At 43.2% G+C, this 26788-nt stretch overlaps 1 protein-coding gene across 3 annotated transcripts in view; it reads right to left on the reverse strand.

The window, feature by feature from the left end:
- The window catches only part of l1cama (L1 cell adhesion molecule, paralog a), a 43382-nt gene extending 21575 nt beyond the window's left edge, over positions 1-21807 (reverse strand). For all 3 annotated transcript variants that reach the window (XM_085392764.1, XM_085392763.1, XM_085392762.1), the window contains exons 1-2: positions 21665-21807; positions 289-646 (exon numbers count right to left, since the gene is read on the reverse strand). In XM_085392764.1, the coding sequence (XP_085248890.1) occupies positions 289-418 (130 nt within the window). In that variant the 5' untranslated portion in view covers positions 419-646; positions 21665-21807. The remainder of the gene's footprint in view (positions 1-288; positions 647-21664) is intronic.
- Positions 21808-26788: the final 4981 nt, after the last annotated feature.

Genomic DNA, 26788 nt, shown 5'->3' on the forward strand with positions numbered 1-26788 from the left:
AGACGCCACACAGGCACAAAGGAGGCCTAACCAAAGAAACCCCAGCTCTAAATACTAGTGTCCTGTTATGTATTTACAGCATAACGGAGCTCTGTAACACTGAATACTGAGGTTACTGAAAGAGAAACGCGTGTTCATTCAGCTCATTTGCACTAATTAATCATGATAAAAGATTATTATTAGAGCCCTTTGATGAGGCAACAATGTAATTACCACAACAAATAGATCTTTGAACCACATGGAAGCATTCACAACCCACTAATAGGAATATTATGAATCAGTACTCACAATTGGGGGGAATATTTATGGCTGCTTGGCTGGGCTGGGTTGCAAGGGAGAGAAGGATGAGGACAAGGGGGAGGAGGCAGCTGGAGCACTGCCCCCTACTGCCAACCTGCTGTCGCTGCGTGTCAGGCATTGCTCACTGTCCCATCAAAGTCCCACCTGCTCACACACTTACAGTAAAATGCACACAGAGAGCAGCTTCACTCACACACAGACTCGTGCAAGTGTGAGGCTATGTTTCTTGTGCAAGAGGCTTTGGCTTTGCCTCCTATGCCTTTGATCTTCTTGTCCTCTCCCTCTGTTTTCCCCTCTCCTTCAGTGTTCTTCAAACCAGGTCCACGCCCTCCTGCTGGTCTCTGCTCTGAAAGATAGAGAGGAAAAAAGGGAAGGACATGCACAGAGAGGCCATGTGTCAGAATGAAAGAAAAAATACCCAGAGCCATGTGGTTAGATCAACAGACAGACTGAGACATAGAGTTAACAAACCAATCAGTCAACAATGCTCATCCCATCGAAAAAACAAAACAAAAAAAAAACACCAGCCAGCCTATCGCCCAACCTGTTCCTATTAAGAAAAAAAGAAAAAAACTATTTGGTTTTAATTGCATGACCAGTGGCCCGTATTGAGAGGCCAGTCAGCAGGACAGATGGGCTGAATACCACAACAAGAAGCTGAACAGAGCCTCCCAGCACCCAGATGGGCTGCAGACAGACAAATGCAGAGTGATGAAGTGATAAATCTGACGATACGCAAGACAGACAAACAAATAATTGATAATTAGGTTGACTGGTCAGGGCTGCACTGCATGAACTGAACAGTTTGTAGTGTACTGGGGTGATAGTATTGTGCTAAGTATGCGATAAAGATGCTATCAGTCCTGGTGAGTAAGGAAAACCACCCCTTCCTTTTAGTCTATCTATTCTCCATCTGTATCCTTGGAGTCGGTCCTCGCCACAACATGCAGGCTGTCCTCCCCCGCGGCACCACGTGGCGCAGCCCGCTGACTGTTTACACTACTCAGTATCACACACAAAGAGCTGTTATAGCACGCCATGATTAAGACGTGCGTGTGAGACAAAAGAAAGTGGCGATAATAGAGAGAGGGGCTGATCTGGCAGCTCTGCAGCCTGATCGAAGGAGTTTTGGCTCCGCTCACCGTTGTTTGCTGGCACTGCCACAGCAGAGTGATGAGTGACCTTGGGGAGTGGGGGGAAGGTCAGAGAGAAGAGGAGATGAAGAGCATGAAGAGCGTGGTGGGTGGGAGGACGATAGAGAGTGGTGATTATCGGTCATTTTCTTGTATCTAGTGGATAATTGCTGGTCATGTGTTTATTGTGGATTTTGTGTCACTCAGCAGAGATTGCACTGAACAATATCCTACAAAAGGACACAGGAATGTGGGATTTGTCTACATCAAAAGATCTATTCAGATTAAATTAAAGACCAAACAGAAGTCTTTAGTTAGGCTGTTTAAACTAACAGCACTGGGATTAAATGAGCCATTAAACTCACTTGCTTGCTTTGTCAGAAGAATGGAAAACATGGAGAGAGAAGGGGGAGGAGGGGTGAAGTAGGTGGAAGACTTTAGCAAGGATAAAAAGTGGAAAGTGGGATTGAGGAGGGGAGCAAGGGAGGGGTGAGACAGAGAGAGGCAGAGTAAAAGAGGGGGGAGCAAAGGTTGATGGGATGGGTGGAGAGATGTGAGGGAGGAGAGGAGGGATGACAAAGGGTGACAGCTGTGACGCTAATCCATCCACTCACACACATAGACACACATGTGCAAGATCTTCAAATCAGTGTGCATCATTCACTTTCTTGATAGTCCTCTTCTTCTTCAGTCCTTCTGTCGGCTTAAAGCCTCTTTAGTTGTTGTTGTTCTTAGGAAACAGGGAGCCAATTACAGTGATCCGGTCTTAAATCGGCCTCTCCAAAATACCATTAGAGGGGGATGAATAAAGCAGGACTAGTCAGGGTATTAATACTGGTGTTAATGTAATCTAAAGTGGGAGCTTGCCTAGCATTCAAGGAGATGGCAAGGGAGCGCTGTGTGGAGCAAAGCAAGACGCTGATTAATGATTAGGCATGCTATACCTTGTCATTCTGCCAATCACAGTTCACCAAGGGAGTTTGCTACATGCACGCACACACACGCACGCACAGGGATACACACAAAAGAAGCTTGTAATGCATGACCAGACCGACAGAAAGGAAAGAGGACAGACAGACACTTGGAGTGGTCTGACAGAGGATATCAAAAAGATAAAAGGGCATGGTCCAGTGGGCTTTAGTCAGGAGGAGGCAAAGCTTGCTGAGGAATATTCCAGTCCTGTTGAGGAGGAGCAGTAAAGGGGAACACTATAATGGGATGGGAATGGTGAAGAAATGACTGTCACATGAGACTGAGGCTGCGAGGTTGCCATGTAACGAGGCCAACCCTGCCACCCAGACATGCCGCCCAGACTGAAGCCCCACTCAGCCCCACTAACACACTCGCATACACACACACAGCTTCCACACTGTGTACACAGCATGAAGCCTCGTGGTCGCTCCATTATCACAGGAGCAAGAGACTGTCATTGAAGCAGATGTCTGATTTCACTTCTTCAGGGCGTCTGCTGTGCAGCTGTCAGTGATCCAATCCCATCCCTGTTACCTGCTTCATTTGACAGGGTCAAAGGTCATGCCTGGGATGGCTGCTCGCAGCTGGGCTGAGATGAACCTTCACGGTGTTTGAGTGCTTTTAAAAACTATTATCACCACTGGGATGTCAACGGGCACCATCAAAAGTCATTCAATCACAGAGAGACCGGAGAGTGAGCAGCATTGTGTTGAGATCCGAGGGCAAGGTCATTTCTGCTTTGCTACAACGTTGCTGAAAATTAGCCACCAACAGGTCGTGTATCAAACAAGCCGAGTCGACCGAGTCGATTTAGCAGCTCCTTTAAATATTCAAGCTTTGCTTTGAGGCATTTTGCCTAGAAAATGCAAATAACTCAAACATTTTGCATTATGCTGTTAGTACTGCCATCATTAGTAAAGTTTAACCACTGCAGCGCTGTTGTGATGTGTAACCCCCTGTTACCCATTAGAGAGAAGATCCCACCCATCCTTCCTCTGCAAAATGTTCTAATTAGCATTAAGCAGACATGTTGGGCGTTGTCGGGCACTTCCTGTGCTTAATAGGCTCGCTTGTTTTTGAAGAAGGTGGGGCAATAACACAAGATTAAACCTCAGTAGTCTAATCAGGTCTTGAGTTTCACATATATTCTCATCTCCATTATGCCAGTCAGCCACAAGTACATCATTTCACTCGTCCTAATGAACATAGCTGGTATTCCTTCCCCTTAACGGGAAGAAAACCACCATAAATATAGATATATGCGTTTATCTTAATTTTTTTTCGTTTGCAGCACATTTTGATCAGATACAACCGCTCTGTTGGATTCACGAGTGAACATGTGTGGGTGTGTTCAAGCATGTGTGCAGGTCTCGTGTCCTGTCATGCCTTGCTTTTAAATATTAACTACCTCCAGCTGTGAAGACGTGTAGGAGGAGAAGATGCAGGACGGAAGGAGGGGGGAGAAAAATAAATGAATACGTGCACCCCTTTACCCCTTCTTCTTCCCTGAGGGTTCTTCTGTCTGAAGAAGCATCCGATTTTTTTATTGTTTTGAAGAGAGAGAAGTGGATAGAGGGACAGGGGAGAGATGGCGTGATTTAGACAAAAGCAAAGGGAGCAGTACCTAAAGAAAGAGGGCGGATGGTTGGAGGCGTTACAGGAGAAGGGCAGTGAGAAATTGCAAAGGTCAGTGATGAGTACGAGTGAGGCGGGGTGTCTGTGAAACAAGGTGATGCTAGTGGGGGGTAGATGATCAGGCGTCCTACAGAGTGAATTATTCATAGATTTCTTCTTCCTGTCGGCACAATTTGCCCTAAATTCACCCAAATTCATAATTCATCTACTCCCCTTGCCATACATTTGGTTTGGTCCCAGACTGACAGCGACCGTCCATACCTGCTGCCTTTGGTGTGGCTGTCTGATTTTCTCCCTCAGACCCTCCCCTCTTCCTCTCTCTGGCAGGGTCATAGTTAATGCATGAGCCTGTTGCAGTGAGAACAGTCTTCGGCCCATTTTGTCGCTACAGCAGAAAAATACCACAAATCATGTGAAATAATACCAGCTCCCTGTTTCCGCTCTGTTCCCCAATTTTAACTCAGTCATTTGTCATTACTCACTCACCGCTGGGAAGATTGCCTTTCTCATAAGACTTTCTCGCATTTTGCAAAAGCATTTCTACTTAAGAGCCCACCTTTATAATAGGAACTGTCCAAGAACGATGAGCACCTATTTTCCTGTCACCATTTTCTTTTCATCAGTCTTCTCCTCTCTTTCAGTGTCAGCCCTCTTGGTAGCCGACACTAAAAGCTTTCTTCAATTCCCTTCTGATCGCTTTTCACAATACGTTTCAGAGTCCCTCCTCCTCTCTCCTCTTTTCTCTGCATTGAACCCCTTTTCACTCCATCACTTTAATAAACTGCTGGTGTAGCACTTTAGCCTGGACAATAGGCAGCGTGGTTGGTTAATTCAATATTTGCAACTTTAATGGAAAAGAGGCTTTATAGCACAGTGGTTTCCCACTGTGCTATAAAGCCTCTTCCCAGTGCCATCATGCCAGCACCCTTCGTTGAAAGGCCCAGTAACATATATCTCAAGACTGATGATCCACAGTCGACTCCAAATGGAAATTTAGTAGCTGGAAAAAGCTGCAGAGCTACAGCTTATCTGAAATCACGATACACAGACAGCGAATTTATCAATACCACTATTAGCATAAGCTCAGCAGTTGCATACTTTACTACTCCCACTGGTGTCAAACGTGGTGGCAGAAGGCACACCGCACAGCATCGCCATCATTTTCCAAAACGCGCACCTGTTTTCGAGGACCCCACCTCACTACAGGCCTCACCCCCCTCCCTCCGTTTTGACATGCATTAGGGTTTAATATTGGAGTGGCTCAACACAGGAGAAAATAAAGGTTGTCAGAGGAGCCGTGAGGGCAACCGCCCACTCCCTCCCTACCCTGGTTGCCATAACAACATGGTCTCCACACTGCATCCCCCCTTGTACATACAAATTCAGTTATTCACACACATGGACACTATCGGCTTTGCGGTATCACTTACATATGCACACACACGTAGGCACTGAGTGGTGCAAACTGACAGACTTTCCTCTCAGCACACACACACACAAGTGTGATTACTGGGTGTGCTCATATATTCACTGTTTGCACATATTTATAGCTTGCAAATTCAGGGATTATAAGGCTAAATAATTTACAAACTTATACAACAGAAAGTTAAATTACAAAACAGCAGTGCTGAGAGTGCTCCTCACCTCTCTATTCTCACTCTCTCTCTCTTTATTTCACAGTTATTCAGCGTATTACCAAGACTGCAGAAGAAGCTACCTCTGGCGCGGTTTATTTATTGATGTTTTTCCCCTTAAGATACAATGGCAATGGTGGCAACAACACCCCCCCCCCAAAAAAAAAAAAAAGAAAAGAAAAGAGAGAGAAAAAATAGTGGTGAATAATTCAAGGAGAAGGGAGTGGACTCATTAAGATATCCGTCAGGTCCGGAGAGAGGCAGGAGAGGTGGATGGAGGGTAGAAGGGATGCAGGCAGGAGAAAGGGAAAAGAAGGGCAGCAGCGACGGGAGACCAGATGGGTGGAGCTAACAACAAAGTTGAGAACAAAAAAGTCTGAAAAATTAAAAATTCATCGTGAATGAAGGCGAAGAGAGAAAGAAATAGGTTGCAGAGATTTCTTTTCTTAAAGAAAGGTGAATCCTAAATGACATTAAAGGAAGAGAGATCTAGTTATGGGAACCCGGACCAGTAAAAGCTCTTTAATGATCAACATAGGGGTGTTACCCCCTGTAATAGTGTATCAGATTCCCGGTGTGTGTGTTGGGGGGGGTGCATGTGTTTAGGTGCACATAAGCCCGTCTCTGTTGCTGCGTGTATCAGTGAAGATCAGTCTGTGTGTCAGCAGGTCAGCTAATCGCTCTTATCAGCTAATGGAGCCAGTCTAGCAGATGGAGACCTGCCTTTGACTCTGGCATGCTAGTTGCTGCGCACTTAAGTACAAAACTGATAAGACAATTTACTTGTCTTGCCTGTCAGTCAGCTGGTTGTGGGAAATGAAAGTGTATGTATGTTCAAAGGGGGGGTGGGTGAATTGAATGGAGATGTTTTTGTGACTGGATAGCTAAAAACATGAGGGAGTAAAACAGGTTCAACATGTGGTCAATGAAAATCACTTCCCATTTCCTTTAATTTCACCTGCAAATTAAACATAATAACATTACAAGAAAACAGAAAACCCAATCTTAAAAAACAAACAAACACACACAGATAATGCGAAGGAAGCAAATCAAATCTTTTCTGTACACTAAGGCCTGCTGTGCACTCTGTATGTGCAAGCAAACACTCACACACACGCTGTGACTTCGTACTCACACATACTCAAATATAAACCCTTACTGCTGCTGAACTTCTGCTCGTGGGCGTCATTTGCCTCATTAGCAACAGCATCAGTCAGAGTCTGTGCCTGCAGCACAAACGCCGCTAATTACAGACACACCCTCAGTGTCACGCTGAAGATATAAGATGTGTTGCATCCAGATACCCCCCACCCCTCCTACACACACACCACACTTCCTCTTAGGTAAGATAAAACACACAATGGTTCTGCAGCACACTACGAATAATTCCACACTTATGCACATCATATATCTTATAGGCACACTGTTGTGTAAACTGTATTGTAGGAGCATACTAGCTTGTGAAGCTATTTCTTGTGCCATAATGGTTTAGTGTCCATACAGCAGAGAGTTAATGGTGTTAGCCAGAGTAAATAGGGGCAATCATGGCATTATGAAATTATGTGGAAGAGCTATTACGAGTGACCTTCTCTCTTTCCCCTCTCACGTCTCCTGCTCCATCCTACACTCCTTGCATTCTTTTGTTTGTTTGTTTGTTTGTTTTTTATCTCTGACAGTCAGCCTCTTCCTCCCTCTCCTCATCCCCCAGAGTGAATAACTTGCTTCTTTTTAGTTTTATTTTGACATGCATTTTGACCTTCACTGACACTTTTTGTTCCCCTGTGAGGACATATTCTGTTTGGGAACTGAGATTCAGGGGGGATACTTGAGTAATTGTGTTTGTATGCAGCTATTCATCCCTTAGAGATAAAAATAAATAAATGAATAAAAATACCAGCTCAGATGGGGGAAAAGGAAATTTTATGTTTGTTTGTTAGTAAAGCCTTTGGGGATCAAACTGGAGATAGGCTGGGCTGTGAAAAGGAGCTAACATTAGTATATCTGTCACTGTTAGCCTCGAAGCCAAACACAGCAGCTTAGCTGCAGATCACAAACACGCTACAGCAACAAAAAAAGGGGGCCAGCAGGAAACCAGGCACTGAAGCATTGTATATGATGCTTGAAAAGCTAAACCATTTTATTTAGATGGGCACAAAACATTGACTCTGTGATAACTTTTCCATATAGGTCGTGTTGTTATTGAATCAGCCATCCATAAATGCAGTGAAAGCTGTAAAAATAAAAAGGGAAGGCTGTAGTGCTTTAGTTATCACATGAGCCTCAGGTGTGAATAGGAGCATATGTCTGCATATGTGTGGGTTGCATCAGTGCAGAGAGCAGGTGGAGGGAGGCCTGCTGTGTGCTGCAGGTAGTGATTTCTAAAGAAGTGCTGTGCATTCAGTCATTCATCTGACAGAGAAAAGGGTGTGGTCCCTCGGGTAGGTGATAAGTGGCCTATATAGCGCTGCAGGACTCAGCTGCCAGCCACTTGTGTGACACACAAGAACACGTGGCCACATCCATAGGGAAAAGCAGCATGCCATAACCTGAAGAGATGGGCGGGGTGTTTATGTCGCCTACTGCCCCCATCATAACAGGATAGATAGCAGAGAGCCCCGTACCTGAGTGAAATTCATACCAAACAAATCTGAGAGTTGTTTCTGTGTCTCCATTTTCCAGGTTTTGCAGGTATTTTTCTTTTTATTTAGCTTGAATTTCTAGTAGATAGATTTGCCCGTGGGCTTCTCTGCAGAATGCTTTATGCCAAGACTTCAGTCTTTGCCAGACGCATTTGTCAAGGTCTCCTTACGTTGGATGTAATCCGTTTTTTTCCACCACTTCAGGGAAATGAGCAACTGGCAGGGCAAGGTCACACATAGTGCTTTGCTAACACGTTTGCATGGAAGAGCCCCAGTGGCCGAACGACTGTGTGAAAGAGGATGGATTTTGTTTCTAGCGTTACACTGGGCTTGTAGAGACATGAAGGAATCGCACAGGAAATTACAGGAATCACATGAATGAAAACATACACAACCCACACACAAAATGTTCCTACTCATCACTTCATTGCTAAAACAAAGCAAACAAGAGAAACCCTGCAAAAAAAATAAAAAAATATATAACACAAACTAAACTAGCTGCAGTAATAGAAGTAGAGGAGATGCAGAGTTACCGAAACAGCTTGGAAGATCCACTGATTGACATGTTTAAAATACCAGGTTACACAAAAAGCTTCTCGACAAACCCATTAACTTTGTTAAAAGTTGCACTCATTTTAAGTGCTACTCATTTAATCAAATAGAAGGTCTTCTAGGGACAAGAGCGGAGATAACATCCCTAAACAGCTAGTAAATATCTATGGAGTGGAAACAAAGTGGGAAAATAAAAGTGGCTGTGATAAGGAGGAAGAACAGGGTTAAAGAAAGGATCATGTTTGCAGTATTTTTTAGGTTTTTGTAAAACTTCAAACAGTTTAAAAAATGATTATCGAGTCATCAGCTGCAGTGCACTTTTTTTGAGGTAGCACTGCCTCCCAGCACTCAGTGCACAACTAAAAGCATATTTCATATAAGAGCCAGCATTACCAACGAGCAGTGGTATTGATTTGTTTGTTGTTCAATATGGAAATGTTTTTTCTTCCTGCTGTGCTTGCTTTTTTTTTCCTTTTACACACCCAACCTTTTCCCCACACTACCAAGGCAAGTCACTCGTTTGGTTTAGTCAATAAGGACTGAAGATGGTTTCAGCCGAGTCTGATGAATTCCTAACAGTTAACGTGAAGCTGATTTTATTTAGGAGGAGAAAGAACTGTGACTTAATCGTAGCAAGCTGTTATGTTTACAGGGTTCCAGACTGTAAAAACGACTCTCTTAAACACCCAAAAAAATCCTCAAATTTTGACATTTCCTTCTGCTGCCTCTGTAGGTTTATCGTTTTTAATATTTATATGAAACTACAGATGGTTATTATGTAAGTATGTGCACAGGCTCAGACAAACATGCCCGACTAGAGCTGCTTGTTGCGCACACAGAAAGGCTCAGATACACACACCGACACACAGGCAGGTGCATGCAGCAGCAGACTAAAGGCAACGCTAAAGTCAGTTTCAAAGGATTTGCATGCCATTCAAATGGGATTGATTGAGGATAAAAGAAAGCAAAGCGATCTGGGAAACAGAGTTTGCATAGTAATATGACTACCAGGCTTCATACATGACCTCAGCTTAGTCGTACACACCCACTCTGTGTGCGTCCCCGTGAAAAAGTCTGTTTACCTGAGATGTGACAGGTCAGTATTCTTGTGAAAGACGAATTTTATTTGCTGTAGTTTGTGTGTATGAGCTTTTATATGTGTGTGTCTCTCAGTGTGTGTGTGTGTAGGTGTCAATACCCCTGCCTCCCTTTTCCTTTCTCACCTCACTATCACCATGACAACCTCTTGACTCCAGCTCACTGGCACAGTGCAAATATTTCTCTCCCTGCCCCCTCCCACATGTTCATCCTCCTCACCCCATCCCCCCCATCCCCTGTCTCCTTCGTCATAGATGTGCACTTTTATACTCGCTACCTTCATCTTCTGTCTCCTGCGTGTCGCCTTCACTTGCGCTTTCCCCGATCTCCCGTCTTTCTCCAGTTCTCTCGTTTTGTCTACATGCTACCAACACTTGAAAGAGTTCATCATTCCCGGCTGTCAACTTTTAAGTCTTTTAATTCCACTCCTGTCTCTCTTACCCTTCTATTGTCAGTTCCCTGCTCCCTGTTGATTGCTTCGTGCTATAAGTAGAAAACCACGCCTTTTCTCTCTCTAAACTCCCCCAGACCCCCTACCAAGCTTCTGCTGCTTTGTGGAATGCAGCTATCCTGCACTACATCTTCATTACAGCCACCCTTCTAGGATCATACACAATGCAATTACAGGTAGCGTTCTATCAACCTCCACCATCAGCTTCTATCAAGCCTGCGAGAGGCAGGGGAGTCTAAGGGGAAATCTGCAGGCTGGCACAGCATCGATACGGTCCCTCGACCCTAAGTGGCTGACTAACTCCCTTCGCATCTGTTATCATTATCATCAGAAAACCATTTCTGTTCTGTAACTAAATCCAATCATTACCAGCGGAGTCCAAGGTGGGGATGTATCTGAGGCGGAGCAGCTTGCGCTCTCCAACAGAGAAGGGCCAGGCTCCATCAAAGGCTGCAGTGTTATCTGAGGCGCACAGCCCTGTTTCCTCTGCAGACCCCTCTGTAAATCCCCCTCCCCGCGTCTCTGCACAGCTCCAGCCCCTCCACGCACCAGTGTGTAGTGGTGCAAAGAGATCAAGGACGTGACATTTTGCGGCGCGTGCATCAATTTTCAGCGAGGCGCAATATGAAAGAGGGTAAACAGACAACCTGTTCTGTCTCGGCTGTGTGCGCATCAGCCTGTTTGCGTCATCTCCCGTCAGACATTTAAAGGGAGTGACAAGCATATCTGGCTTTATATCATCTATTCCAGGAGGCAGACAGAGTGAATAAGCAAAAAATAAATAAATACAAAAAGACAGAAGTGAGGATGCTGTTTCATCTCTTTTGCAGCTCCTATCTTCCTTGCTTCATTGCTCCTGCATCACATCACTTTTCTTTTCCCTATCCACTTGGGGTATTGCCCCATAAACAAAAAGGCCCCAGCCTTGGCCTTGTCCCTAAAATAGTCTCTCATATCTCTTTCCTTCCCATTTTGCTTCAGTTATGAAAGGTGACAGAAAGAGTTTGTCTCCAATTCCAATGAGAGCAGGAGAGGAAAACAGCGAGAGAGAAAGGCCACAGGGAAGCACCGAACACTCTAGCAACCTTCGCCTGCAGCTAAACAACAAGATGCTATGTTCATTGAGGAACATGTTCTGACAATGCACGTCTATATGTGCACGCATACCAACTGTTGATCTAAGCATGCAGAGCATAACGATACATGTTTTCTCATAGAGAAAAAGACCCGGGGTAACGCTCTGGTACACTAAATCCCCTGCAACAGTGGCAGATATCTAATTCATCTTCACCCCATGATAGTACGGATTAAAACCCGCTGATTCTGCTGGTTTCTATATAGGACACCCACAACACACGTCAGCAACTCCCGCCTGCTACAACTAGCCAGACAAACACAGGTTTTGCATGACAACATGTCTCAAATAACTCTGAGACATCTTTCCTTTATTGAAACTGAAAGGACAAACCAGCTGTCCTGACACTTGTGGAGGCGGACGGGCCCCGCAGGCAGGCCGAGGGGTCGAAGCACAGGAAGCGACGCGTGTGTGATGGCTGCAAAGCTGGTAACAGCCCTGTCACGAACGTTTTCTTGTTGGCTTATTTGTCCCCCTTCTGAACCACAGACTGGTCAAAACAGCGTTCGCTGCATACATAAATAAAACATAAACTGTCTGGAGAAACAAAAAGACACGTAGGATTATGGAGGGGGACTAGCATCGAAAAACATCTAGAGAGACATATGAAGGTGGAAGATGCATACTGGGAATTAAAGTCATTCCAGCAGAGAGCGCATGCTGTCTGTTCAGTCTGCAGGTGTGCAGGCGAATTTGTGCTTGACAGGTGTGCATCTGCCTCTGCTCGCGGTGACATTTTAATCGCTGCGGGCTCTCTGTCCTTTACCCTCCCATCTCCCTCTGCTCCCTGTGTCTTTTCCTCTTTATCTTCTCTCAGCGCCTTTCCATCTCAACCTCCACATTCTCGCAGTTCCTACGCACGCCCTGAGCAGGATCAAACTTTAATTGTTCAATCAAAACGATTAAAAGGTGACTGATAACAAAGGTCTTCTCTTTCTCTGCCAGCTCTCTCACCTGCTTCCCCTTTCCCCTCCCAACCTGCGTGAGTGCCTGGAGGATGAGGTCTCTGCGTTTGCGTGTAATTACCTCGTTAAGCTCATTAACAATGTCCGGACCCTCGGTCTATTCTCTCCAGTTTCTTTATCCATCTCCATGCGGTTTGTTTATGCTCCGCATCCGTTCCCTCTTCATCTCCCTGCATGTGGCACGCGCCCCCCTGAATAAAGCTGTGTTGTTTTCTTCTTGTTGCTCCTGCGTTTTCTCTTGGGGACTGTCCCTTTCATCTTTTCCTCACATTAACAATCCTCACGGCGTCCTGCTACACAAGTAAATCCTCTCTTCAGTAAAGATTTAAACAAATGGTTTACAAAATAGCTGCACCAAGTGCGCCCTGTGAGTTTGGCCGCAAACACTGCTCAGCAGGAAGAGCACAGTGGCTGATGTAAACAGACAGTTTTAAAGCAAAATATAGAGTTGAGTTATTGCAACTTGGGCCTGTGAGAGGCTCTCTGTAGTGCTCTGCCCAATTACCCCTAATCAATTCAGAGAGCAGACTGAAACGACTGCAACACCAACCTGATTTTAAAAACAAAGAGGGGGGAATAAGAAGAACAGTTTCACATACAGGATCCTTTTCAGGTAGATAGTGTGTGGATTGTGTAGCAGGGAAGCGTGGCCTATTTTATTCTGGCTAAGAGCAGATACGGATGGATGATGAGAGGGATGTAGGTCAGAAATGGTAGCAAAAACAACAGAAGTTAGGTTACATTATATAAACCCTCTCTCGTCGCTGTGTAAAGTCTCTGTGGCATGCAAATTATTTTGCAACTTGGCCAAATAAATATAATGAGGTGGCGAAGCATCCCTGGATACACTGGGCAGAAGGCAGATAGGAGAAGTTGCCAAACAAAATATGCCTAAGCAGTTTCCTTCACTAACTCTTTAGACATCCCTGTTTAGAATTTCTAATAAATGCAATGAATAATTTCTAGCACAGTGTGATGGATTTGCAGTCTTATAGCGGGAGGGATATTTAAAGTCTTTAATTACATAAAAATGAAATCTCGCAGATAAACAGTTTTTGTAAGAAATGTCTTCTGCCTGCTCATGCAGGAAAGAAACCAGCAACCATTATAGTTGGACACCTTTCACCAAATCTCATCTACCAGATAATTCTTTTCTCTTTGATGTTTTCGGCGTTTTTTCTCCTCTGCATTTGATTTTTTCTCTCCTGCTGTTCATAATCAATTTTCCTTCTCCGTAGGTCTTTTCTTACGATCCGTCCTCGTTGTCTCACACTCTTTTGTCTGACGTTACCCTGTTTTAACCCTGTATGCCCCCCATCTGCTCCCCTCCGGCCAGCACTTGAATACATGCGGTGGGTGTAGTGTGTAATAGGATGGCACAGTAGGTAAGATTAAATTAGGCCTGTGTATGGGGATTACAACCCACTCAAAACCTGATCCTTTCCCACTCTCTGTAATCCAACCCTAATGAATATATCATGCCTGACACAGCAGATAAAACGCCTCCAAGAAAGTAGAGTCACAACATCACTGAGACATGAAGAGAAGACAGATTGTTGGGAGCAATTTTATCAAACATTTAAGCGATGACCACAGAGTCACAGAATCGCATTTTCAACAAGTTTTACTTGAAGCGAGGAGTGGGAGTCGCATCCTGAGTTACACAGTGTTTACGAGTACTTCAATGTGCAGACGTGCCAGAACTGTATGATCGTATCCTTATTACTTCTTATCTCATCTCAACCTTTCCCACCACTGCATCATGTTTTCAGTTAGTGTCACTGTTGGTTTCTTTTTCAACCACACTTTTCCTGTCTCACATGTTATTTTTGCAAGTACATCATGATTAACTGCTCTCGTGCAGACATAAGCAATGGTTTTTACCAACATTTTCCATCACAGATACAGACAGTCTGATACTTGCATCGCCGGAAGTACTTGAAGATGCCGTTTCAGTGCAAGTTTGTCCTCATGCTTGCGCTTCATGCCCCATCTATTTCAGTTATGGCTCATTCAAATGAGGTGTAGGAGTACCGCGAGAATGAGGCAAGTGAAAGCAAATCAATACACTTAAATGTCAACACTCCAAATAAATAAGCCTTCAGAGGGATTCAAAACACTCAAAGCACACTGTATTTCAAATGTGAGAAAATGGAGAGTGCGACTCCGTCACTGGACGGCATCCAGCACACTTACCTTAATGTCTGAAGAAAAGCGGATTGTCTGTGCTCCAGATTATGCATGTCGTGTGGCAAACGGGCTCCCCATCATTTCAAACATTCAGCCACGTCTATGAAATACTAACTGTGCAAAAGATACATTTGTACAAGTAAAATGTTGCCTGTCTGTCTAAACTGTTTAAAAGTGTATCCAGTTATGATGGGAAACAAATGAGCTGGCATGAAAGTTATGCCAAGGACACTGAGAAGAACGGTCCGAAGGGAAAACAAGAAGAGAGGCACGGAGTACAGATGAAGAATAAATTCTAGAAGCATTGAGAAACCCTCTCAAAATCTCAGAGGAGCTGCATGATGTAACTTAAAGCAACAGTGCAGATGTAGCCTACAGTTCTGAGATATATCACAAACCCAAATTTCATTAAAAATGCAGCCAGCTTCTTAGCAACAAATCAATAAATTAGTAAACCAACGAGGCCGTGTCTTCTTAATAAACAGCCAGTGTAATGAAAGCCACAATGGGGCGATGATATGTGAAGTCCCCAAAGTATCATAATGTGGTCGGAGATGTTGTCAGTATCGTCACACGAATGTGTTAGCTTTTATTAACACAACCGTGAGACGGATGAGAGCTCAATTTGGTAGCGTGGAGCCAGCAAAAAAGGAAAAACCAGGAAAATCAGAAAAATCAGTCAGGAAAAATCAAATTCAGTGCTTTCAAAAAAAAGACAATGCTTTCCTCCAGAGGACGTACATTTTATAAATGCATTTTTAAAGACAACTCACTCTACAAATGCATTTTTCAGAAGGTATGTTAGTCCAGAGCTACATGCTGATGCTACACGCTGAGATACCTCCCCGCCTACAAAACTTCTTTATGAAATGCAAATGAAGGGTGTTTGTGAGATGCTATAACACTCGGCCACTTCCACTACTGTGACTACAAAACCCAGAGATGGCAAAAGTACAGACATTCTGTACTTAAGCAGAAGTACAGATACTAGTGTTAAAAAATACTGCAGTAAAAGTTGAGGTGCTGATTCAACTTTACTCAAGTAAAAAGTAAAAAAGTACAGGCTCTGAAATATACTCAAAGTAAGAAATCAAAAATTAGAAGATGTTTCTACCAGCTATTCATGCGCTACCTGAGCCTTGTGCTACATTAATGTCATAATAACATAATATTAGAAGATGCCTAATTTTTAATTATAATTGTATTCAGCTTGAATCAGAAGGAAAATAAGAAAATATCTCTATTTTTTGTTTAGAAAATATCTCTATTTTCTATTTTTTCTCTATTTTAAACTATATGAAAATCACTGATGTTGTTTTATATATACACACATATATATGTATATATATGTGTGTATATATAAAACAACATCAGTGATTTTCATATAGTTTAATGTAGCGTAATTTCGCAGCTATCTAGAAGCTATAGCACATAAATTTTAATGTGAATAATGAATAATCCATCAAAAGATACTTTACATTGTCTTTAACAAATTAAAAAATAATATTCCAACACTGGTATTTGATGAATAATTAATTCCTTCATCTGGTCACTGTGAATTGTGACTGATGCACACAATTAGGCAGAGGAGCATCTTCGACATTAAACAGAAGACTTCATAGAGACAGATACATGCAGTGGGGAAATACACTGGACAGAGGGTCAATTTAGTCTAATTATAGCTACTGGGGTGGACAATAAAGCCTCTTTCATAGAGCTGACTGTGGTCCACAAGGAGTGACGCTGAGGGGAATTCTCTATGTTGCTGAGACAAAGAGATAATTTTGCAAGAGACAGAAAAAGGATGAGGAGAGCATCCGGGAGGACAGACAGAGTTTCATATCTCCCCTAATTCATATTCAGTGTGCAGCTTTATTGCTTTGCAGCTTTTCAGTATGATTCTGTGTGATTTACATCTTTTCATTTCAAGACACATCGAGTAAAAAATTTAAGTCACAGGATTAGAACGATTTGCAACGTAATGATAGAGCGATAACGATTTTTTTTATTTTTAATTATCTTATTTAAAGAGTTTCTTTCCACAATATCTTGGGCCTCCAGCTGGGTTATTGGTTTGTCAGTAATTAATTTCTCTCCTGGGTTTCAGTTTTGCAATTTTAACTGCCAATATCATATTTGTTACCCAGGGGAATACTGCCATTTCTCCTCGCCGATACCATCACTTCTAAAGCTATATTAAAGTGATAAAGTAATTCACTCTGCCAAATTAAATTTGTTTCCATACATGACGCCTCTATTTGGGCCTTGGTCTCCGTCACAGGTTCAATTGTATAATAGGGATGGATTTATGAGTCTTTGTCTGAGTCTTTTTCTGGGAAGGCTAATCGGAGCCTCAGCCATTACTTTGATTAAGATCCTGATGCGGTTTTGTCTGATCATTGTATGAATACTGATACGACATGAAAGACTGGAGGAAGGAGAAAAAACAAGACATTCAAAGGCAGCAACATGAAGTGGGGGCTTTTTTCCACAGGGGAGGAATTTATTCTGGGGTTGTTTCTTTTTTTACAATTATATATTACATATCATAATAGTTTATAATTAATATTTGTGATGCACAATTTAGACTATTTGACTTGACAGGCTAAAATGAATTAGGCTAGCTACCATCATGCTGATATATTCAGTCTTGATAGGATATAGAGTCTATCTCGTCTATTCTCCGCGTGTTATATTTTACACTAGACATGAATAACTTAATTTAAATGACTTAACTCTGTTAAGACTATTCTCTACCTGTCCCCTCTGTCCAAGCTTATCAGGTTCAACAGTGTCTGATGGGCTTATCTGCTGCTCTGATGCTACAAAAACATTAAATTAAAAGCAGTAATTCAATGTTACACAGATCATCCTGGAACCATTTATGTTCTTCTTATAACGGTAGGACATCTGTGATTCATCGTGTACCTATTGGGCTCTACGAAATAAACTAGGCTAGTCACCTCTATTATATGAATTGGTTTTATATCAATTGTGCTAGCCTTATAGTCTATGCAGGCTGTCTGCTTACAGGCTGCATCTGGGATCTATCCTGTGGTAAACAGGTTAACTCAGCACATTTGACAGCTTCCTCCAACTCCCTTCTTTTTTTGAGCCTAGCCTTTTCAGCTCCTCTCGGCCTCTTCCTGTTCTCCATAATCACCAACGGACTTGAATATTTGGGAGGGGGTAACTCCTTCAGATGGTAAATCCCATCTGATCTACTGCGATGGTAGATGGTAGAATGGGCATTGTGAAGAAAATGTAATTTTCTCTTGAAAAAGTCATTTTTCCCCACCCAGGCGGCCCAAAGGAGAGGTGAATGGGAGCCGTCCCATTGGGAATTCCCCCGACTCTACAGACGGTCACGCCGTCCGAGGGATTAGCCATGTTTAAAGGTTTGAAGAGCGGGAACTGTGATTTTAGATCACAACGCCTCTTCTCTACTTTCCAGTACAACTTTCATATTTATCCCATCTCCTCCCATCCTCCTGCCTTTTAAATCAGTCCTTCACATCTTTATGGTTTCGCCCCCCCTCTGCCTCACCTTACCTTTGCAAAATTCCCTCTCCCCTTTGCTCGCTTCATTTCCTCCTCCTCACTTTTCCATAATAATTTACCCCTGCTGGCCTGTCAATCTATCTGACCCTTGGCTCCCTAAATCACCACAATGTATTCCCCACCAAACCCTGACAGCATGTCGACACGATCCTCTACTTGACACCCAGTGGGTCGACTCCCATCTGCACAGTCTAAATCAAACAGCCTCCGAGCTGCAGCTGGTGGAAGGGGAAGGGGGGGCTCACTCTCCATCTTGACAGCATCCTGAAGGAACAGGATCCTGATGCTGAACAGTGCACGCACACACACACACAGCATCGAAAAGACACACACACACACACACTAGAAGATAACTCAAGGGAGCCTTTCACCACAAGCCTTTGAATCTGCAGTTGTGAGTTTGTAACTTTACAACCGCTATTCTCAAAAGAGGATAAAAAGAAACTCAGACTTGAAAGTGTTATTGTTGACACTTCAGTCTAGGAGCGAGCGTTTCCTCATAACCCTTATTTTACCCCGTTGCTGCTTTAATGGCTGAATCCCCAGAAAGTGATGAGTGTGGTCTTTGATCAGTCGCAGACGCTTAAGTAATCAGACTGTGTAGGCAACATTAGAGAATCTTTAATTTGGCGCACTGCAACAGGACCTCTGCAGCGTGTATTTGCAGAGTGTTTGTTTGGGTTGCTGAGGATGTGCCTTACAGATGTGTTTCTGCTTGTGTGTGTTCGTATATCTGCGTTTGGTGAGCGGGATGACTGACAAATGTGCCCCAAGGCAATAACAGGTGGCTGAGGGGCTGAAGGGCCAGAGCTGTGCTGCTCTACTCTGGAGTTGCTCCTAGCTGGCATATTGAGAGCAAATCACTCCTCTCCTCCTACACAACACAGCTCCCGACTTCCACTGCTGGACTAAAGGCATTTGGAAATGGGCCAGTCCCTGACATTAAAAACCGTATACAGCAAAAGCATGAATATGTCACAAAGCACTGCAGGGCTCTACTTATAACCTTCTTCAATAATATTTAGAGCATTTATGTTTAAATAAACAAGTCTTCCTTTTGGTGTCTTCTCTTATGGCATTGCTTTTTTTGTTCGTCCTAGCTGGTGCTCTTCTCTCCGCTCCCTGAAAGGAGTGACCATGCTTTAAATGACGCAAAGTGATTTGCCTTTCAAAAGGACGTTCCTCTTCTTCCCCTTCAGCTTTTTTTTTTTTTTTTTTAATGTTGCTTACACCATCCTACTTTGCTTATTTTTATTGCACATCCCCATTCGTCCGTCCTTCTCTCCGCACATAAATCCCTGTTTCCATCCATCTCTTTGATGAAACAGCTCAATTAACCAGCCAGCGTCAGAGGGGAGATTACATTCTGCACCATGCTGTAGCAAGGGTAATGACGGAGTCCAAGTCTGGCTACTCTGACAACAATATCACTGCTACACAAGCAGCTCCCAGCGCAGTCTAGAGATTTGCTGCCACACAAAATCCGCTGCATTTAATAGTATGATAATATGACCAGCAGTGGGTCTCTGGAGCATCGCTGCCACAGTGAGGATCCACACACACACACACACACACACACACACACACACACACACACACACACACACACACACACACACACACACACACACACACACACACACACTCTCATTCACTCCAACGTGCCCCTTCAGCAGCAGCTGTATCGTGATCTATTGTGTGGATGTGTGCAGTGCAGTGCGTTTATGGATGTTGTACAGATGGTTACAGTCATTGTGAGACAGAGCGCCTTCCTTCCCCTCCAGTCCCTCGACTGGGTTCATCTGGGACAAGCTCCAGGCTACTGAGGCATCGAGGAAGGGGGAGCGTGTCGGTTCACGGCAGTACTAGCACACAAACACTTGTGATACCCGCAGATTTTTAATCACTGCTTTATTAAAAATCCAGTCACATCTCTGTGCATGATATGCATGCGTTACTTACAAAACATGAGACAGGCAGTGAAGAACCGTCAAGTGGGGAAAATCTCACGACCATCAGCAGCTGTCTCTGGCAAATCCATTTAATACATATTGATATACTGTATATGATCTGTAGCATTAACACAACTGGTGCAACCATCTGTTTTCATTGGGCTCAGAAACTATTGGTTCACAGGTCGCAGAGGCTGACAGCAGGCATCTGTATGGCATACAGCCAGGTGAGCGCCTCCATCCGTCGGCACACCTCCACTGTCTGCTGCGTGCGCTGCCCCACCCTTATTTTCACTCTGATGTCTCCTTCAGTCTAAATATCTCTCTCTCAGTCTGTCTCCTGTTGATTTCTGAATTTCTTTGCTTTTCTTTCACCACCCCACTTCCTTTTCCTTTTCTTCTCTTATTTCAGCAGGTTTAAATTACCCAGCCTGACACCAACCTGCCACAACACACTCACTGCAGGTGTGTAGGAAATAAGACTGGTGAACTAGAAAAACTGCTGGGGTCTGCTCCGCTTTGTCGTTTTCCATACACCCGAGTGAAAATCTGATGAGGACATGGCAATCATAGACTGTACTTAACATTAAGCCACCCAGATATCAGCTGGGGGAGGGGAATGCATGAAGGAGATGAATATTCATATTAAATTAAAAAGGCAGAAAGAGAAGCAAAGCGAAGAATTTTACAAATGTGATGCAGTAGACAGTTGCAGCAGAGGGCAGCTTTATTTTGCACTTGACAGAGTATTATAAATGTAAAACATGGTTCAGTGCACTTAAAAATATCCATTAATCAATATTTCATAGTTTTTATTTAAGACAAACGCCAGCTTTAAGGAACATTAGCTAAAAAGGTAAAGGAAATGTAACGCCGACCAGTAAAGGTTCAATGGCAATCGGCACTGTTCTGTGTTCAATATAATGAGAGGAGAGCCTGTTGCATGCAGCGTTCTTGCTCTTCAGTCAGCAAGCGATAAATCCAGCCACAAAAGAGAAGAGATTTCCTCTAAAAGTATTCCACACCAACAGGTTACTCCTGGCACCTGACTTTCCTTTAACAATTAAAGGTGATTCAGTGTTACAGTATATTTCCCCCAAAACACTGCAATACACACGTCTGGTGAAATTTTTTACATTTGTCTAATTCTTTCAGTTAAATGTGTTTAAAAAATGTAATTTGATTTTTCCCCCCAAACATCAACAAGTCTGGTGGAAATACGATGTCCTCCCAATGTGAAGACATTTAAATAAGAAAGGTAAGAATAAAGTGATTTACACGAACCAGACGGTCGTCTTTTCACCGCCAGCATGAGACGAGCCAAAGGTGCGATTCTGAAACAAGCCACCTCCACCTAGCAGCCTAATTAATCCACTCACCAGCACACTCCTGCTCTCTCTCCATGTGATGACAAACTGCCCACCTCGTCACAAAAAGATGCTCTTACCTGCAGAGTGATGCTCCTTGGCTCTGTCGGCCCGTCCTTTTCGCCCTCTTTTCCTGATCTACTTGTGTCTTTTCTTTCTCTTCTCTATGAAAATGATCGTGCCCCTTTCCTCTGCTGATGCTGCAGTGATAGAAAAACACACCCTCCTTCGGCCTGTCTCTCTCTCACTCTCCCTCCCTGACTCTCATTGGCTGCCTGTTAGAGGTGACATCACCCTTCCTTTTCTGCCTGCCTCCCTCCCTCCTCCTCCTCTGTTCCCTCCCATCACTCTCCTCACCTCACTCCTTGTGGATTCAGGCCATTCCTTTATTGTACCCCTCTGTCCTCCCCTTTCTCCTTCCACACAGTCAGGATTAAAGGGTCCAGCAGCTCTTTTTACTGTTCTTGTATTCACCTGGGCAGTGCCAGGCATAATAATAATAGAGGAAATAGCCTATGGCTCTCCAGCACTTGTTCTCCCTGCACCGTTTCAGAGGCTAATAGACTACAGGGTGAAATAACGTCCATATGAGGTTTTGTGTTTGTAATCTCTACGCTCCACTGAGCTCAACTTTCATAAGCTCTTTTAATTCATTGCACTATTAAGAATTTCACTGGACTTCAGTTCATTATAGAGTAATCGCAGGCACAGCTGAGATGAATGTTACATAACGCTGGTGAATAAAAATGTGTCAGGAATATCTGCCATTTCTTATTTGAGTTTGGGGGAAGAGGTCCTGATTCGAGGCTTCATTGTTGGGTAATTCAGGGGCTGTGTGGATGTGCTTGTTGTCGGGGCCAAGATAACTTGGTGATGATAGTTGATGATCATCTGCCGCACGTGATAAAGCAGGTCTTTTATTTTACGTCCTTTTATCTGCTGCATCCTGCTAGCATGAATCTGTGTTTCAGTCTTCTCTGTTCCCCCTCCAGCTCATCCAAAAATCAAGGAATGTCGAACTGAATGTTCTTTTATTTGCTTTTAAAGCACTGAATAAAGTGGCACTATTTTAAAACCTCCTCCATCCCCATTCATTCTCTAAAACCCTTTAGGGCTGCAAGGCGTTCAAAAGGAGGATCCAAAATGCAAACACAGAGGAGTCAGGTTAAACAAACAAAAACGTGTATTAATCCTGCAAAAGAACACAGGATTATGGGACAAAGGGGTAGGCTGGGGTTGGCACTGAAAAAAGAAAGAATTATCTTTCCATGGAAAGATAATTCTTTCCCACCCAGCTCACATTTAAAAACTCACATTTATGCTATAATCCATATAAATGAAATTATTCTATAGAAGTGCCATGGTTGATCATGCAGGACTCCTGCTTGACTCCGTGTAAAGCAGACAGAACATTACAACATTTCTAACATTTCTTTATCTCGAGGACCCTCTAATACAAAGTACAACCACAAGTCAACAAGCTCGTTATAAAAAGGTGACACCTAACGTTTCAATCCTTTAAGCAGCTGTCCCTCTTAATTTCACACAGTTTCACAACCCTAGCTGAACTCAAACATGTGTTGCCTTCAGGCTGCCTAAATGTTTTCCCTCATGCTGTTTTAAGATTATCATTACTACTTCTACTACTACATACTTATTTTGTAATTCTCTTACATGTGTTTTTGAAGTAGCAGTCCCAGAGAAACTAATGCTGCAGTGCATCTCGCCCTTTGTGAATCAAAGAGAGAGACAGAGAGATGGGCAAAGTGGGATATGTGAGGTTGACGCTAGACAAAGAGAGAAGGCTGGAAAGGATGTGCAACAGGTGAGAGTGATTAAAGGCAGAGACCGAAATGTTCTAAAGAGTGAAGAGAGTGTGTATAGAAGATAGAAGGAGTACTCTGACAAGCTGATGAATAAAGAAAATGAGGATGAGAGGACGAGGAGGAGGGATGGAGGACAGTGAGTGAGTCAAGAAGCACAGAGGATTAGTAAGGAGGAAGTGAGGGCAGCTATATAGAAGATGAAGACTGGAAAATGGTCGGTCCAGATGACATACCCAGTTTTGTTTGATGTTCACATTTTCCAATCAAAATGCTAAAATTCATTGGTAATGACCTGGATGGACGGGATTAGAAATGAGACGGGACAGCTCAGGCTGAGTGTTTTTTGAGACAACGTCACAGAGGCTGAGATGGTTTGGACATGTGCAGAGGAGGGATACTGGATATACTGGACAAAGTATGGTGAATATGGAGCTGCCAGGCAGTGGGAAAAGAGGAAGACCTAAGGTACACTAATGACACAAGACCTGGACTGAAAATCAGCAGGAACACATATTATGGAGTTGTTAATCCAAAATATGAGAGTTTTGGTTCAATTTGTTATAAAAAGCTATAACAGTGAGTGTCTAATGCCAACTGTAAAACATGGTGGAAGCTCTGTCTTGGTTTGGAGCTGCATGTCTCATGTTTGTGCACCAGTGTCATCAGCAAGAGTTCTCACTGGCAACAGCTTCATTTTTCAGCTGATCCCAAACACACTGCCAGTGCAGATACATGCACAGTAAAGCACACAATGGATCACTGTCAGTCATGGATTGATCTCCCCAGGGCCCAGACCTCAACGTCATCGAAGCTGTTTGGGATCGTCCTGACAGACAACGGAACAAAGAAGAGCTTTGAATGTCCTTCAAGAAGCCCGGAGAACTGAAATCCCTTTAAATAATTATGAGAAAGTTTTGCTAACAGAATTCACGCTGTGTTGGAGGATCAAGTGGTCAACCCAAGTATTAATTTTCAAGCTCATTAGAATTGTACAAATTCTGTTTTTGCCTCATATACTGTATTTACATGTACATTTGCATGTTTCAATAAAATTGCTGCACGTATTTCCCATTTTCCTCGCAAAATTTAAAGAAATGAGGGGCAGCTCAAGACTTTTTCACAGTACTCTACATTTGGCAGAATCACTGACCCTTCCAGAAACATTGATGTAGCCAGTGTTGGTCAAGTTACTTGAAAAAAGTAATCAGTAACTAATTACTGATTACTTCCCCAAAAAAGTAATCCTGTTACTTTACTGATTACTTATTTTCAAAAGTAATTAATTACTTAGTTACTTAGTTACTTTTTAAAAACCCGATTTACAACCTGAAGAGGTGATAAAGCGATAGATCTTTCAGCCCAATTCTACTTTTTCTGCATAATCCATCATACAAAATGTAATCAAATGGAAAAGTGTCTTTTTTTAACTTGTTTTATTAGTTTTAATCTTTTAACTTTATGCATCAAGCAAAAATTTAATTATATGCAACATTCTCTGACTGGAAGAAATTAGTTTAACATTTAAACCTATTTTCTGCACATTCCAGCACATAAAATAAAATATTTTTGTGTGTTTACACTCACTCTTTCAAATAGATGCAAGTAAAACACAGCAGAAAATAAATAAAGTCAAAGACTCAGCGGTCCTGTTGCTCTATTTTCACCTGTAAAGCAGGAGTGGGGGTAGGCGGAGGTTTACCCTGGTGCAGGTGTGCCGCGGTCAGTTGAAGAATCCGCGACTTTCTCTGTGAGTTTCCCATTATGTCGTTGCGCACTCGGTGCTTGTTTAGAGGTTTTTTCGCTGTAAAAATAAGTTTTCTTCCCGCGCACAGCGGACACTAATGTTTTTGTCACTTTTTATGGAATCAAACTCAAAGTAAGGTCAGTACTTCCACGCTTTAAACGCTGCACGCTCATACTCTCTCCCGCACTTGATATATGATCCATTGTTGATCTGCACACAGCTGTTGTCACGAACCTCGCACTCGCTTACGTCACTGTCATGAGACATTCTCGCAAAAAATCACGGTTTTAGTAACGCAGTAACGCAGCGTTCCTACGGGAAAGTAACGTAATCTAATTACCGTTTTTGCAATAGTAATCCTTACTTTACTCGTTACTTGAAAAAAGTAATCAGATTACAGTAACGCGTTACTTGTAACTCGTTACTGCCCATCTCTGGATGTAGCTGAGTAGTTTCTGAGCTGCTGTAGTTTCTCTTTGTGCTCCTCATCAACATGAGGGTGCCAGCGTGCCCATCTGCCGCTGGTGTCCGAGGATCTGCCAAGCATTCAGACAAAAGCCGCTACAGCAGCAGACAGGATGGGAATAATGATTGATGATGCTAGTTAGGTGAAAACCCCAGCCATTATTCCCAGGAGAGGCTGGATGGCTGAAGAAAGGCTGCAAGGTCAAAGTGAAATCTGGGCTTGGTTGGATGCCAGGAGTGGAGACTAAAACTGGGTTACAGGCTGAACAAGAACATGGAGCAGAGATGACGGTGCTACCTTAGAAAATCTGGGTTTGGTAACATTTTTTTAAACAGATGTTGAAAAGCGGTGAATAAAACTCTTAGGCCAATAAGCCAAAATGCAACAACTTTACAAGAAGCCCAAAAGCTGGATCATAATTATTATTCTCTTTATAGTTCATTAGTGATTTTTAGTCCACAGCTAAATTCCAGTGCAGTAATATTCCAGAGGCAGTTGCAAGTGGAGGATGTTGGAAAATTTGCAGCTTGTATGAAGTTGCACTCAAGTAAATCAATAGGGATGATGTCTCTGCTCCCTCTTTCTGATCGTTTCACTTCCCTAAAAGCAGTTTCATGTTAAAGAGACTCGAGCAAACGGAAGAAATAAAATAAAAATCACCTCCACGACCTTTGCAGTATAAACATATCTGTGAGGAGACTTTTATTCTCAGCTGTCACTTCTTCATACCCGCTGGCTGGGCCTTCACTCAAACCCATTCATCTGTGAGAGACTTCCCACTTGCCCTTGCAAAAGCTCTCTGCTCATTTTCCTTCCTCCCGACTTGACTGTAAGTGAGTCAGCTAGCAGACTGGCGGGAGAGATGGAATGATATATGAGGAGGAGGATGGGAGAGAGAGGGAGAAGGAAAGGTTATGAATGAACAAGTTAAATCCTGGAGTTGCAGGAAAAACAGACGCAGTCAGCAAAAGACAGAGAAGGGCGAGGGAGCGGGGAAGGTGGGGCAATTTCATCAGCTTAAAAAGAAGCGAGCAGACAGGGGCAGTACAGCAAAGGGCTGCAATGTGGGTGTGGAGTTTCAGCAAGGGAGAGAGAGAAAAGAGGTACTGAGATGGAGGAGGGAACAAGAGATTAAGGGAGGAAAAGGAGAATAGTGTGTCACCAAGGA

The sequence above is a fragment of the Rhamphochromis longiceps genome, linkage group LG20 (assembly GCF_057381845.1).
Source record: "Rhamphochromis longiceps isolate RC_006_pf linkage group LG20, R_longiceps_female_GT1.1, whole genome shotgun sequence".
Taxonomy (NCBI): domain Eukaryota; kingdom Metazoa; phylum Chordata; class Actinopteri; order Cichliformes; family Cichlidae; genus Rhamphochromis; species Rhamphochromis longiceps.